At 34.8% G+C, this 16,727-nt stretch overlaps 2 protein-coding genes across 4 annotated transcripts in view; one reads left to right on the top strand and one right to left on the bottom strand.

Annotated features, from left to right (window-relative positions):
- Positions 1 to 16,727, top strand: part of LOC118763056 — a 122,524-nt gene that overhangs the window by 98,157 nt on the left and 7,640 nt on the right. For all 3 annotated transcript variants that reach the window (XR_004998810.1, XM_036502290.1, XM_036502291.1), the window contains exons 5-6: positions 7,164 to 7,304; positions 9,884 to 10,120. Coding sequence is in view for 2 of the 3 variants with exons in the window: in XM_036502290.1 (XP_036358183.1) it covers positions 7,164 to 7,304; positions 9,884 to 10,120 (378 nt within the window). In the remaining variant the exon portion in view is untranslated. The remainder of the gene's footprint in view (positions 1 to 7,163; positions 7,305 to 9,883; positions 10,121 to 16,727) is intronic.
- The window catches only part of LOC115210828 (enoyl-CoA hydratase domain-containing protein 3, mitochondrial), a 55,875-nt gene continuing 54,234 nt past the window's right edge, over positions 15,087 to 16,727 (bottom strand). Inside the window, exon 11 of the mRNA XM_036502292.1 lies at positions 15,087 to 15,138. The gene's annotated coding sequence lies outside the window, so the exon portion shown is untranslated. The remainder of the gene's footprint in view (positions 15,139 to 16,727) is intronic.

The following is a 16,727-nucleotide window of genomic DNA, read 5'->3' as shown; positions in this document are numbered from 1 at the left end:
GAATAAAAATACAAAAATACGTAAAAACAATAATGATAACACGAATAAGAATACAAAAATACGTAAAAACAATAATGATAATAATAATAACAACAAAAACAGGACGTCACACACAAGCGTCTTTTCGATAGGACGAGTAAATTTTTGAGCTGGCGTTTATATATATAGGTGAGAAAGTTGGATATATATATATCAATTACAATTAAGAATGAAATCTATATAAGATTTTATACTTAATTATATGCTTTTTATTTATTATTGTATACTTTACTTTATTATTGGTATATGTTTTTATTATATATCTAATTTTTTTATATGGTATAATTTAATTATATCATTGTTATTTCATTGTTGAATGATAAAAGGTGGGTCTTCTCTAATTTACATACATAATATATATATATATATATATAATATATATATATATATAGTATATATTATATTATATATATATATAATAGATATATAGCGAGAGATTAGATAGATAATAGATAGATAGATAGATAGATAAGATATATAGATAGATAGATAGATAGATAGATAGATAGATATGCACTCAACAAGCTTTCATACACTTTCTGTCGAACAAGTTTACTCAGAAAGCTTTAATTGGCCCCTGGCTTATAGATAGGAGATACTTGCTTAAGGTGACCCACTGAACTTGAAACTGCGTGATTGTAAAGCGAACTTTTTAACCACAGAGTTATATATATTCATTTTAATATTTATGCTTTCATTTCTGCTTTTTAGGTGCAACTGCTTATATATATTATACACACTCTGATTTTTATATTCTTTCACGAATATATTTGAGCATCCTCGTAAACTGAATCATAGAAATATAACATGATATATTTCGTAAATAGTTATTTTTACTTCCCTCTCACTTCCCCACTATATATATACATACATATATACATACACAACATATATATATATATATATATATATATATATATATATATATATATACACTTACACACTCACACACACGTATACAGAGAGAGAGGGGGAGGGAGAGAGAGAGAGGAGGATACTACAATGGACCTTGTTTCAATCACCATTTGGTAATTGTGATACATCCTCTAATTTTAATACATCAAGAATCTATATTGTATTATATGTTATACATCTGCATTTGGCGATATATATATATATATAAATATATATATATATATAAATATATACACGTACTCAGTACATCGCAGTTCACCTATCGCGCACTCAGCACATCGCGGATTTTTCTGGATAGGATACATATAAATTTATATCGTGGTCCCCTCAGTATATTGCGGGTTTCTGCGGCCGAGAGATATTTATTTTATTTAGATTTTAATTATTTCTGTGGGTGGTTTTGGAATGTAACACCCGCAATAGTCGAGAGATTGCTGTGTGTATATATCAACAAATACAGATATATTAAATATATTTACTGACAGGAAATAAGCTGTTCCCTGTTGACAATTCCCATTAAGATGAGACAGTACAGTCCAGTATTCTAGTTTTGCTTCGCTCATGGGGCACTTATCTACCCTATTAGTATAATATATGTGCTTTTTCGCAACTATAAGTGGTTTAACTTCTATTTCTAGCAATATATGGGCTTGTAGTACATATATTTACAATTAGTGACGACTAAAATTTGTCTATACGGTTTATATTGCAACCAACTGCCCACATTAATTACATATATATATGTATTTATGTATGTATGTATGTATGTATGTTATGTATGTATGTATGTATGTATGTATGTATGTATGTATGTATGTATGTATTTATATGTGTATATATATAAATACATATATATCTATATATATATATATATAATATATATATATATATATATATATATATGATATATATATTATATATATATATATATATACTAAAGAAATTATTATAGTTGTTTCTGAAGATCTGCTGTTCTTTTACTTTCCATTAAGGTGTTTTGCCTTTCGCAATGGTTGTTTTGAAGGCAGAGAATTTTAATATGCAATACGTTTTATATGAAATAAAATTCTCTTGAATAATTGTTCCCATTAGTTTTGATAATAACATCAAACGCAATGACACAAAAGCGTATGTCTGAGTGTTTACTGTGTATGGTTATATGCGAATGCGTGTATATGTGTGTTTCTATGCATACATACACTTACAAACATTTTTGTGCTCTGAAACTTGACAAAGTTATTGGATGTATGTATGTATGTATATATATATATATAAGCAATATTTGAAATATAGATATTATATATATATATAAAAATAAAATTTTATATATATATTGTTCCCATTTTTATACATGAACATTTGCACACTTTTTATCATGCCCAAACTTTGCGTATATCCAGAGTCCTAAAATAATATATTACAAAATATCCACGTTTGAAACAAAGTTGAAAAAATATTTATAAACACACAGCCCACAAATTCTACCTCCCTAAAAAACAAGAGTTAAAATCTCTAGATACTAATCAAATTGATGATAGAACAATGAACAACAAGGGAGCAACATACAGCCCCACAGACTTTATATTCACTTTCTTGTGAACATCAAAGCACAAAAGAAACAATTTTCCAAACTAACATCATAGCATGCTTGACTAATAACCCCTACCTTCCAAATAAAAACAGACAATACCTTAAATAACAAAAACAAGAAGTAAAGAAACTGACCAGCTAAAACATACAACCTACTAACATTCTTTCATGAACCCCTAAAATATTCCATGACAAAACAGCTGACACATCAAATTGTTAAGTTTTTAAATACTGGACTTTGACTTTTAAATTGTGAAAGCAAAGGATTAAATCCAATAAAACCAAAAGCAATTAAAACTTGTGACATCTCTTCTGCCTACCTTACAAATAGGGCACACCTAATCATACACACTTGATTACAAAGTTCTACACACATGAATAAGTTCTAAATAATATCATAACCACGAATTTAATCAATAAAATTTCTCCAAAGCATCTCTCCGTAACCGCCCCCCCTTAAACCTAATTACTATTACACTCAGACCCACAAAACCTGCGAAGATTTCAACTCAACAGAAACTGTTTAAAACCATGATAGATAGACTTCAATACATCGCAGTCCAACAATGGTTTAACTGGTCGAAACTTCCAAGTCACTATCAATAATATTCTTGCTTAAGAATTACATATATATATGTATATATGTATATATATATATATTATATATATATATATATATATATATATATAATATATATATATATATATTATATATATATATATACACACTCATAAATACATATATACATATATATACTCATATATATACACGCACATATACATACATATATGTGAGTATATGTGTATGTATACAAGCAGAGTAACATTAATTAATGTCCCATCAAGGTAATATATACACTTATTCATTGAGTGACTTTTTTTTTGTTTTCTCTATCAGTTCTATTTTCCTTCATATAACTTGTTTTTCATGTTTCTAATTAATTTCCAACTAGTTATACAGCTCTCACAGTGGAAAATAGTTCGTTTAGAACAATTAAGATGCATCCTGTGAAGGATGTGTATGTGTATTCTACACATGTATATACATATGCATGCTTATTTACATATATATATATATATATATATATATATATATATATATATATATATATACGCATACATACGTATACATAAATGAATATGTGCGCGCGCGTTCGTAAGTATGTATGCATGTATGTATGCATTCATGGTTATGTATGCATGTATGAATGTATTTAACTCTAGACGATAGGATTCTCTCTGAAATATGGTAAACTGAAGAGAGGTGGTTACATCCGCACATCATCATTATTTTGTAATGTGCATATAAAAAATTCCATAAAAAATTTCCCATGAAACAATTTATTAAAAGCTTTTTCTCTAAATGGTGAAAATCTGAAAAATCGTCAGAAAATATCGACTGGGAAAAAATCCGATAAAATAAAAAAAATATATTGCTATTTCCATGAAATATTCTAGAATCATAAAATGCTTATAAATTAGTTAATTATCGGAGTCATGCTTTCAGTGTCATTACATATGTTGAAAGGATGAGAAATGGTAGATATTGGTGTGCGTTAGCTACCCAAAGTTTCTGGAGCCATTAACGTTATTATGTGTAGTATAGCTATATATTTTAACCAACACTGTATGTGACAGACAGATGTAAACACCGAATCATATCTCTGCATATATCTTCGTTGACAGAAAGTGAGGGATCGACTGAAGTTTTATGTGTGAATGTGCGCGCACGTGTATATAGGTATATATATATATATATATATATATATATATATATATGTGTGTGTGTGTGTGTGTGTGGTGTGTGTGTGTGTGTGGTGTGTGTGTGTGTGTGTATATATATTATATGTACAGATAGATACATACATATATATATATATTCATATATATAAACACACACGACGCGCACGCCCACGCCCACACACATATATATATATGTTTATCACCATTTTCTCCTTTTCATATTTTAGTTTAAACTCCACTCTTTGTTACAAAACCGTTTCGCACTTCTACGTAATTTTGCCATACCTTTGCACACAACATCAATCACGCCTTTGAAATAGCTGTTACTGTCCCATTTATTTCATCGGTATATTTTCCTTTCACATTCACTCTCACCTCACCATACGCACTCTCGTGCCCCACCGAATAATTACACACACTCGACAACACCCCACACCCCCAATCACACACGCAACACTCCAACTTTTCTAATAACATCCCCATTCCTCTAATAACACCTCCACGTCCCTAAAACACCCTAGACCCCAACTAACATACGCACTATACACTTCCACATTTGCACACCTCAATACTCAGACATACACCACGTTAAAGTACGCACCCTCCACATCCCAATTATGTCCACTTTTAGACACATAAACTCTAATACTTTCAAATTAGAGCTTTATTTGATGACATATCTTGAAGCTAGAGCTTTGTTTGATTGTATATCCTAAGACAAATGCTTTGTTTGATGATATACCTTCAAATTAGAGCTTTGATATATTCTGGAATTAATGCTGAAATTTGTGTTTTGTTTGATGGTTTATCCTCTGAGAAACGGTTTGTTTGATAATATACCTAGTACTGTGTTTGATGGTATATCATGAACCTAGTAATTTGTTTCATGATATATCTTCAAACTAGTACTTTCTTTGATGATATAATCTCAAAATTGTGCTTTGATATCGCCTCAAACTAGTGCTTCTTTTGATAATCTTTAAAAGTATATATGTATATATATTTTAGACAATGTATTCAAAGCCCTTCCTTTTTAAAGATCGTAGTATGTGATGTTAGATTTTGTAGTTATATCTAGTTGGTCGAGTGACTACATGGAGGTTTGGCTACCCCATATCAATATTGTTATGGAATTCATATTTATATATATGCTGTTTTTGTTGTTGTTATTATTAATGTTACCATGATGGAGCGAATCTGTGATCAAAAACATTTTAATCATGATTAACTCATCTTGTTTGGATATAGGAGAGTATCTCGGATCGCGTTTTTTAAAATTTTTCTTTCACAAAGATAGAGTGTGATATGAAAGAGATTAGGTGCTCCTTCTAGTAAAGTAAAGTGATCATGTATATGTCTTTCTCATTTGGTTCGTTGCTTCGGTAGTAATTCTTCAAGCGACACTTGTTATTGTACAGCACTCTTTATTGTCTTGCAGTTGTTACAAATGGTATTTTTTTTATATGGACTGTGTTCCACGGGAGATGTTATTGCAATTACTGTACTTATCTTTCTCTCACTGTACTTATCTTTCTGTTACTGCACATGTTTTTAGTATTGTTGTTATAATCTTGCTATTTTAGGTGCTGTTACTACCGTTGCTACCGCTGCTACTTCTATTATTGTTATTACCGTTGCTGCTGCTGCTGTTTTTGTCATTGCTAATCTTCATATTGTTGTTGATATTGCAGTTGCTGCAGGAGTCATTATTCTTGTTATAGCTACTGTTGTTGTATGAAGGTGCGTAGCATAGTGGTTGGGATATTCGGCTCACAATCGTATGGTCGTGAGTTCGATTTCCAACAATGTGTTGTGTTCTTGAGCAAGACACTTTATTTCAGGTTGCTCCAGCTCACTCAGCAGGCGAAAATGAGTTGTACCTATGATTCAAATGGCTAGCCTTGTCACATTCTGTATTACGCTGAATTTCCCTGAGAACTCTCTTTACTCTTTACTCTTTTACTTGTTTCAGTCATTTGACTGCGGCCATGCTGGAGCACCGCCTTTAGTCGAGCAAATCGACCCCGGGACTTATTTTTTGTAAGCCCAGTACTTATTCTATCGGTCTCTTTTTTGCCGAACCGCTAAGTGACGGGGACGTAAACACACCAGCATCGGTTGTCAAGCAATGCTAGGGGGACAAACACAGACACACAAACACACACACATATATATATACATATATACGACAGGCTTCTTTCAGTTTCCGTCTACCAAATCCACTCACAAGGCATTGGTCGTCCCGGGGCTATAGCAGAAGACACTCGCCCAAGATGCCACGCAGTGGGACTGAACCCGGAACCATGTAGTTGGTTAGCAAGCTACTTACCACACAGCCACTCCTGCGCCTACGTTAAGGGTATACGTTTCTGTGGTCGGCTCAATCACTTTCACGTTAATTTTATGATCAGGCTGTTCTGGTGATCGGTTCAACTGGAACACTCGTCGTAACTGACGGAGTGCCAGTTAGTTACTGCAGCTGTTGATATTGCTCTCGTTGTGGCTGATGTTTTTATTGATGTTACTTCTATTGTTGTTACAATTTTTACATCTCTTCTTGTCACTGCTGTTCATCTCGCAATTTCTCCTGCTTTTATAGTTATTGAAGTAACTGTTCCTATAGTAGTTGTTGCTGTTGTCCTTGTTGCTGCTGCAGCTTTTTTTTTTATCTCGTGGTACTCTTGTTGTTGCTACAGCTATTGAATTTGTTCATGTTGTTATTGTGGCTGTTGTAGTATTTGATAGTGTTGCTGTTGTTGCTGTTGCTGTTGTTGATATTGTCAATGTTTTCTGACCTTTCAAAACTAATTGCCCTTCTTAATACTGTTTATAATGTTGTCCTTTTCTCTCATCCACCTTGACCTACACCGTTTAAGGAGGTTCATTCATGCCTTTGGTGAACAAAGAACTCTTTGCAGTTCGGATTCACTTCTACATAACCATGCTGAAAATTATACTGGACACTACGGAAGTCAGCATATCTACCGGAAGTATTGAGGAGACGGCACCCATTACAGGTAAAAGCTTTCTGAACATAATATTATAACATTGAAGTTTCATAACAGTGTAACACATCAAAAGTTTGCCAGCACAAAAACATACCAAATGTTATCTTCACTTTACATTACATCTCTATTCAGAATATCTACTCAGTATATTTACCTAGTTATTCGTTCCTTAATACTTAGACTTTTAACGGCGTGTCTGAACTTCTACTGAGGAATTTCGAAACAGATGAAACACGTTCGGTGTCATCTCTAGTATTTTAGAATGAAAAAAGAAAACGTTTTATTCTCTGGCATAATTCATTATTCAACTTTTTAACATTCCAAGCATGAAAATATTCTTTTATCATATAACCAAGGTAAATCAGCTTGTTGGGATTCATGTCTGCCACTAATACTGCTATTAAATTGCAGCAGCGATATAAATGGTCTTTACATATCATAAACATAATTTGAAATCAAAAATATGGAGTAGGTCCACTGACAAGACAAGAATTATCCATATTTATGTCTAATCAGGAAGTATGCTATACTTTGTTGAGCGATTGATATTTCCTTTCTTCAAATTGTGTATTATGAATTCTATTCTTTTTAAATTATCTGTATTTTTAACTATACAAATTTATCTTCATAAATATTTCATTTATTTCATAGGATAATTTGTCAACAACTTAGCGCTAGCAAGATGGGTAATTCAGTTATGTCAAGTATAGTAAGGTATCCTACCTCGGTTCGATGTTTTCGATGAGGATTAAACACACAAATATGAACGATTACCTGCTAAAATTATAGATTAAATTTTATTAAACATAAGAACAATTTGAGACAAAATATTCAGAGCAACAACTGATGGCATGGTTACACAACAGAACGCCTTCTTCATTCTCTCGCCTCGCGATAGGTCTATTAATACAGTTCTTTTTCCTCCCCGGCCTCCTCCCTGCGACGTCCATCTCTCTCCGCTTTGTGAATGTCCGTCACCCCAAAGCAAAAGGGACGCCATCCAGTGCAGTATGAATCGGACCGGCTGGTGCGCTGGCTTGACCAGCACCGTCTGGCATGTTTCCCCTCGGCTCCCAGCCTCACAGCGAAGCCTGGCTCAACGCAGTCCATCACTCTCGACTGGCATTCTGCTTAGTTGCGACTGTCTATGCATCAGTGATTCCCCGAAACTTGGTCTCCAGATCTGAGCCTCTCAAGTGCCGCTACGGAACTAATGTGAATTCTGTCGGTCTCCACCCATTGTCATACCATTATAGTGCTGGTAGCTTTCCACGCCGTACTGCTTTTAATGAGGTCATAAAATATGGCCAAAACGCCGTAGGCTTCCCTTCGCAGCTCGAACCAGAGAAGCTAGTCCAAGGGGACGGTAAAAATCCCAGACGGCATGATACTTTTCCCGTTCCGCGGTGGTAGGCCTCACATCTGGAATATCACATGCTGAGATACCTTTTCCAACGGCAATCTGGTGTATTCAGTTGCTCATCAAGTCGAGATGGGTAAACTGTCAAAGTATCGGCGGTTCTCTGACAGATTTGTGGTCGAACTTGTTGCAGGGGACACCTCTAACGTTCTCGGCCCTTTGACCACATCCCTGCTCACCGATATAGGGGCGGATATAGCTATTCGCTCGTGCGAGCCCCGTGAGTCACAGTGCTTGTCCCAGCGCATCTCTCTCGCCAGCTTCCGGGGCAATGCCGTTTCAATTCTCGTCATGAGACGGACTGAAAAGCCTTTTTAGATATTACTTGCTACTTATTGTTTTATTTAACTAATCATAATTTAATACAAGAAGACCAGATTCACCTAAACCTAAGTTTCTGTTGTACATTTTGAGTGAAATATGCTCCTCTCTGCTTATTTGTCCCAGTTTATAATAACTACTAGACGGCCATCAGGAAGAAAGATTATACTTTGATACTAGCAGCAGAGATGAATTAACCATTAAACGAAATAAGGCCATGTTTAGAGTAACAGAGTTTTTACTAGTACCGGATATATTATGGAGCAAATGGTAAATCATAACAGTTCATTTTAATAATCAAAAAGAAAAGTTTTGAAAGTTTTCGTTTTTTTTTTTTTGTTAAACTTTTTTTACATTAATTGCTGTTATTTAGTGTTAAATATATAAAACTGAAAAACAAGTAATGTCGAAGAGTCGGGCCTGGAGGATGGGCTAGAAGAAAATCGAATTCTTTATCTATTAATTCACATTCATTTATATATTTAATCTAAGAGACACACTGTTGAACTGTTCCTAGAGAATAGGTTGGCAGTAATCCGGTCGTCAGTAGCAGGATAGTTTACATTACTAGTGCCCGTCATAAAAGCATGTTCGCATCAGTTCGATGTTTTCGACAAGAATAACCCCTTAAGTCTTAGCCATAAATTTACAAGTAAAAGCGGAGAGCTTTATGTTCTGAAGTCAAATTCTGCCGAGGTAAACATTGCCAATCATCCCACCAGGGTCGATAAGTAGCAGTGAAGTACTGGGATAGACAGTATCGACTTCAATATTGCCAACCTTTTGTCTAAATTAGAAACCATTAATTTATATGTTAATGCTCTTTTTCTCATTTCTCTATTTACAGCTCGCTGCCAACCGTTGGTGTTTCATCCCTGTATATCTTTAGGTTATTCTCAGACATTTTTCCCAAATCTGTTTGGTGACGATAACCAGACTGCTGCTCGGCAACGCTTTCGAACCGTAGTTGAACCTTTACTGGATCGAAGATGTTCCAAACAACTGTTGGGTTTCTATTGCGGCCTCATCTTTCCGAAATGCACAGGTCGAATTCCTGTGTTTCCTTGCAGAGATTTGTGTGTTGGTAGGTGATTTGTTTACATGTATGAACACTGCAAGTTATCATTGACATATACATGCTTGCTCGATCACACACACACACACACACACACACACACACACAAGCACACACATGCAAACAAACACATACACATGCAAACACGCACATATACATACATTTAGCCCTTTATTCAGTGGTACAAATTGTCTTACGCTTGCATTCATACACTCACACACACAGACACACACACGCATACATACACACATATACACACAGATTAGCACGCTTACACATTCACTCATGCAGATTCAGACATACATTGTATTCAACGCTCTAGCGACTTCGCCAATTTGCCACTTGGAGAAGTAGTATAGTTGAAACAATAAATTTGTGGGTTGCACCTTGGTTTTTCGAACGACTATCCAAAAACCCAAACTCAGTCCGAGGACAGCTGATCTACGACTACACGACAACAATAACAACTGGCGTACAGAAATAGCTAAAATACATTTGACAGAGTACATATCCTGATGTCTCCATACTATTAACAGCTCAATAGTAAAGGGTAGTATAACAGCAAGAACAATGTTTTCGGGTTTTCAGAGAAGAGTAAATAACAATCTCCGGGACGTTAGTGATGTAAGAGAAGTAAAAAAAAAAGTTGAAAATAGTATTTCAAACTGTGATACGGACTCGACGCGCCACCACTTAACATGAATTCGTGGGCGTTTAAATAAAATATTTGGTTTCGTTCAATTAAATTCGAAGTCTAGTATATTCATGGTCGAAAGAAGAAAATTTCCCAACTACCTGAAAATGGTTTTAAAACGAGAACTTAAACCATTTCTTATTTTTATATTTTATAGGCACATAAATGTTAAGAAAATACATTTATACGTATGCTTGTGCGCATATCACTACACATACATAAACGCCCAAGAATAAACACATTCATGCAAGAGACAAAAGATAAGCATGAGGGGAGTAACAAAATGCACAAAGTCAATTTTATGTGTATGAATGTGTGTCGGTATGTGTGTGTGTGTGTGGTGTGTGTGTGTGTGTGTGTGTGGTGTGTGTGTGTGTGTGTGTGTGTGTGTGTGTGTGTGTGTGTGTGTGTTCGTTTGTGAATATCCTTTGGTTTTAACGAGCGGAAGAAAATATTATCCATTACTACGTAGTAGTTATCCAGTTGCTTGTTACTCTAAAGTTTCCCCGACGTATATTCGGATCATCAAACAAGTCAAATACTCTAAGGAACTGACCAAAAGTCAGTGTTACTCCGACATTTGACCCAGTAAGAAGCTACTGGGTCAGCCTATACAGACTATATTCATCTATGTGAGTGCATATATGTAAATACACACACACATGATATATATATATATATATATATATATATATATATATTAATTTATTTAAGAAAGATAAGAAAATAGAGATAAATCAATTAATAATTATTTATTAATTGCAAAAATAGACATAATCTTTGACAGCTGTTTCGATTCAAACTTCAGACATTAATTAGAATAGTTAAAACATTATAAAGTATGAATCTCGTCGGATTCATCAAGGGCAGCTACTTGGATTTGATGAGCTGTAGGTCTTTGGGTATACAAGAGTCGTCGACAAGAAATTATCTGTGATGGCAATAACTATAGAATATATCTGATCTCCGGAGATCCGCAATAGCTTTATCAATAATGCCTCCCCTACTTTTAAGTTTCCTGACGAATTAGAACATAGAAGTGAAATTTTGCCTCTCCTTCGATGTGAATATGCGAAGATGACAATAATATTAGCTTTTAAATGTATTCGCAAGAAAGTCTAGGAGTGTTATAGATGTTCCATATATTATCACTTTAGAAAGGAAAGTTTGTCCAAGCAGACATGTTCGGGAATTTCTGAAGTTATATCTAGGTCAGTGCTCCGCAACCTTTTTTCACTTGCAGTACAATTATATTCTTTTCCATATTCGGCTACACATCTGAACTAAAAAGTATAGCTAAAAGTATAAGGAAGAAAAAATTATTTTCAGGTTACGCTGCGGCACACTTAGCATCATCTAGTGGCACACCAATTTTCCGCGGCATACTGGCTACGGAACATTTATCTAGGCTTTCTAGGTGTATTTTATGATTTAGAGTGTAATCTAGTAAACGATTTAATCTAAGAAGGAAAAGCTGCCCATGATGTTAATTGTGTTAAGAATTAGTTGTACTTGTGTGTAAGTGGAAAATGTTATGTTACTCAGAGACAGAAAATCTTTCGGTATATTGCTGACTAAATTCACCGTGAATGATAGCTTGGACATTTTTCTTCTAATTATTGGTTCTTTTACTATGTGGCAGTTTCAAGGTTTGGTTTCAGCAAACCAAATTAAATTATATATACTCTATTCTAGATATTGAGTACTTTTCTCCCATTTGCCACTACTAACAAATATTTATGCACGCGCGTATGTGTATGCATTATATATATATATATATATATATATATATATGTGTGTGTGTGTGTGTGTGTGTGTGTGTGTGTCTGTGTCTGTGTCTGTGTGTGTGTATGTATGTATGTATGTATGTATGTATGTATGTATGTATGTATGTATGTATGTGTGTGTCTATATATATATATATATAAATATACATATATATATATATGTATATGTACATATATATATATACATATATATATATATATATATATATATATATATATATACATATATATATGTATATATATATGTGTATATATATATATATATATATATGTATATATATATATATATATATATATATATATATATATATATATATATAAAGAACAACTGCCATACATATAGTATTCATTGAAAAGCACTGCAGGACATGGAAAAGAGTGTTTTTATTGCTAGTTTTACAATGATGTTTAATTATGACGGCGCCTCTTGTGGCTATTGTTGAATAAAGTGTTTAATTTACGGTTGTATATAGACTAATTAGTTCATAAGACTAATTACTTCGCTCATATTTTGACATCATTGAAGAACTGTATAACACAACGTGACCTTTTCTCCATGTATAAATATCATCTTGAACTTATATGCACGAACACACATTCACTCACTTTCTCTCTCACACAGACACGCGTCCACCCCCGCACATATATATATGTTGTTCTTTATATATATATATATATATATATATATCACGTGACCGACCAGTTCATATATATATATCAGGTACGTGCCGTCAGTAATTACTCAGGGTAGGCAGTTGGTGACCTTTATGCAGTAAAACACACAAAAAATAAGCGAAAAACAGTCACGTGGTTGAGTTGAAGGCAGATTTACTTTTGCTATTATAGCGCGTAAAGAAAACGTTGTTGTAGGAATGCACGCAACACGAGTACTACAGCAGTACTATGCGTAGCTTAAATAATGTGATTGAAAGGCAGGGGCGAATTAGGCCCACCTAATCTACAAAAAAATAATATAATTTGCATGTTATGCATAGTAATCAGAGTAACCATCATAATTTTATTGGATTAGGCGCATATTTTGCCATAAAAGGAAGATGTTGCTATCGATCTATTTTATTCAAAAGCAGCGCTAGTTTTGTAAACATTATCGACCGCACATACTCAATATATGTATTTTGCTTGTTCGTCGGTACGCTGCATATAGCGGTTTCCCTCATAACGCTGGTTGTTAAAGCACCTGAAAGTCATAGACAGGCGAGACAAGTCGTCTCCAATCCCATTCAGGAGTGACTGGTGCCAATATTTCGCCATTTTTAGGCTTATCAACATCACGTACTGAGATAAATAGTGTAAGAACCTTTTGCTGCTATGCCACAGCGATGCATATGAGAGAAAAGATTAAATTGGGAATGTTTAAGGATCAAGTTTGAGATGCAAGGGAGACGTACCCATCAAGTTAACTGTATGAACCTAACTGTAATCACACTGTAATTCCTCCAACTCGTACACCCTTCCATCGTCTCCTTTCCACGGGATGTAAAACAGTTCTTTCGAGGGAACATATTTTTTCTGCCTTGTTGTGGATAATTGTTGATTGCCATCGCTGTTGGAAAACCAACGATTCGAGATGTCTAGAAGAAGGGCAGTAAGTGAAAGTGAAGAGCCATAAAAGGATTACACCTGGTATTAAGCTTGATGTTTTAAAAAGCTTTATGCGGGAGAAAAAAATCATCCACATTACCAAAACATTGGATGCGTGCAACGTCTATTACTGAGAACAATACGTGACTAAAGAGACAATATTAAGTCAAGGGCTCAAGACGTTACTCCGCTACCTGATCGAACCTCATTTTCTCTTAGATCTGATGCAATGCTTAAATAGAATGTCTCTTGGGTGTATGAGTCGAGAATCAGACTCGACACATGCCGATAAGCATGACTGTAATTTTTAAAAAAATGTTTGTACAATGATTTTCAGAAATGCGAAGGTGAAATTTCTAATAAAAATATTCTTCTGGCTAGTAAAGGCTGTTTGGAAGGGTTTAAGAAGCGCTTGAATTTGCATAACATAAAACTGACTGGTGAAGCTGCCAGAGCATGTATATATTGCTGACGAATGAGCACTTATCTAGAAGCTCATGCCTGCTAGAAATTTTATTTCTTGAGAGCAAAAACACAACAACACTACTTGTTTGTTGTTTTTTCGAAAACCTCCTCGAAACGCATTGTAACATGAAAATCAATGGGAAAATTTAATTCGCATTACAGGATTTTACGTTACAAGTTTTTTTCAGAAACGTATTAGTCCTCTAATGCAGGGTATTTTTTGTTTACGCATGACGGTGTATTGGCAGAATTGTTATACCGTCAAGCAAAATGCTATGCAATATTAGCTATTTACGACCCTTTATGTTCGGGTTTCAAATCTTCTGAATTAGTTGGTTAATGCTTGCAATGCATTTGATAAGTCTTTGATGCAGTACACTGTAGTTATCTTCAACTGTGTGTGTGTGTGTGTGTGTGTGTGTGTGTGTGTGTGTGTGTGTGTGTGTGTGTGTGTGTGTGTGTGTGCGTGTGCGTGCGTGCGTGCCTGCTCGAGCATGTGTATACACAATGTGTACTTCAAAAATAGTAACTGTTTAGATAGCTTGTTATTATTCATTAACTGGAGCTGCTCTTAATGAAAAACAGAAAATTTTCAATTTGATATTGGACTATGTTAGACTAATTCTGGTAGCCCATTTGTTGTGATGAAGTAACTGTTAAATTGCAGCGATTCTCATGGGACATGCGGGGTGACTAGATTATTAAACTTATTTAGTAAAAACGAAATGTTTATATTTGTAATTCCGATTGCCAAATTTGTTAAAGAGTCCAAGTGGTGTTATCGGAGGTGGTGAGACTGTACGACGCTTATATATATTAGTGATGTAAGTGAAGTAAATTGACATCTACCGAAAAATGAAAAAGTCACGCACTTGACTCGGCTCACCAAGAAAATACTATTTGCTCTTCGGCATTAACCATTAGTGTATGGTATATTGATTCAAGACATAGGCACACGAACAGTGTATTTTTGGTGATTTGGAGGTTGCAATAAATTGGATCGAACCTAGTATTTTTTTTTTTACCCTGAATATTATGGATTGTAGAAACGGCAGAGCAGTTGACAAATTTCCTTGGAGCATGTAGTTAAGTCCTTTAAATTCCGTGCACAAATCCAACCGAGGGCGGCTTTACTGCATCCCTTCTTCCAAGTTCGGAAAATACAGTGCCCGTTTATTTAATCCTTTATAATATTATTCAAAGGAAATTTAAGACATTGGGCTAATATTGGTTTCAAATTTTGGCACATGGCCAGAAATTGTCGGGGAGGGTGCAAGTCGATTACATAGTCCCCAGTGCTCAACTTGTACTTATTTTATCGATGCCGAAAGGATGAAAGGCAAAATCGATCCCGGAGGTATTTGAACTCAAAATGTAAAGTCGGAAAAAATGCCGCTAAACATTTTTTTCCGGCGTGGTAACAATTCTGCCAGCTCATCGCCCTTACCCTGCGCTAATATTGATTTCAAATATTGGCACAGGGCCAGCAATTTTCGGGAAGGGGTTAACTTGATTGCATCGACCCTAGTGTCCAACTGGTACTTATTTTATTGACCTCGGAAGGATGAAAGGCGAAGTCGACCTCAGAGGCATTTGAACTCAGAACATAAAGTCAGAAGAAATACAGTTAAGTATTTTTTGCCGGTGCTGTAACGATTCTTCTACATCGTGTTTATATTAACACCTTTGAAGGCAGTTAGCTGGCAGAATCGTTAGCATGCCGGGGAAAATGCTTAGCAGCATTTCGTCTGTCTTAACGCTCTAAATCCAAATTCCGCCGAGGTCGACTTTGTCTTTCATCCCCTTTCAGGGTCGACGAAATAAATACCAATTAAGCACAGGGGTCGATATAATCGACTTAACCCCTGCCCCGAAATTAGAGGCCTTGTAACAAAATTTGAACTAACTAACAAAATACCAATGTTAGAGTTTATGACATCAAAATAATGTTAGAACTTATAATATTGTGATAAATATCAAATACCATTATGTTAAGTTTTGGCAGTGAAGGCGCACGGCTCAGTGGTTAGAGCGTCGAGCTTACGATCGTGAGGTTGTGAGTTCGAAT

Source organism: Octopus sinensis, linkage group LG4, assembly GCF_006345805.1.
Source record: "Octopus sinensis linkage group LG4, ASM634580v1, whole genome shotgun sequence".
In the NCBI taxonomy this organism is placed as follows: Eukaryota; Metazoa; Mollusca; class Cephalopoda; order Octopoda; family Octopodidae; genus Octopus; species Octopus sinensis.
This window is presented reverse-complemented; position numbering and strand designations above follow the sequence as displayed.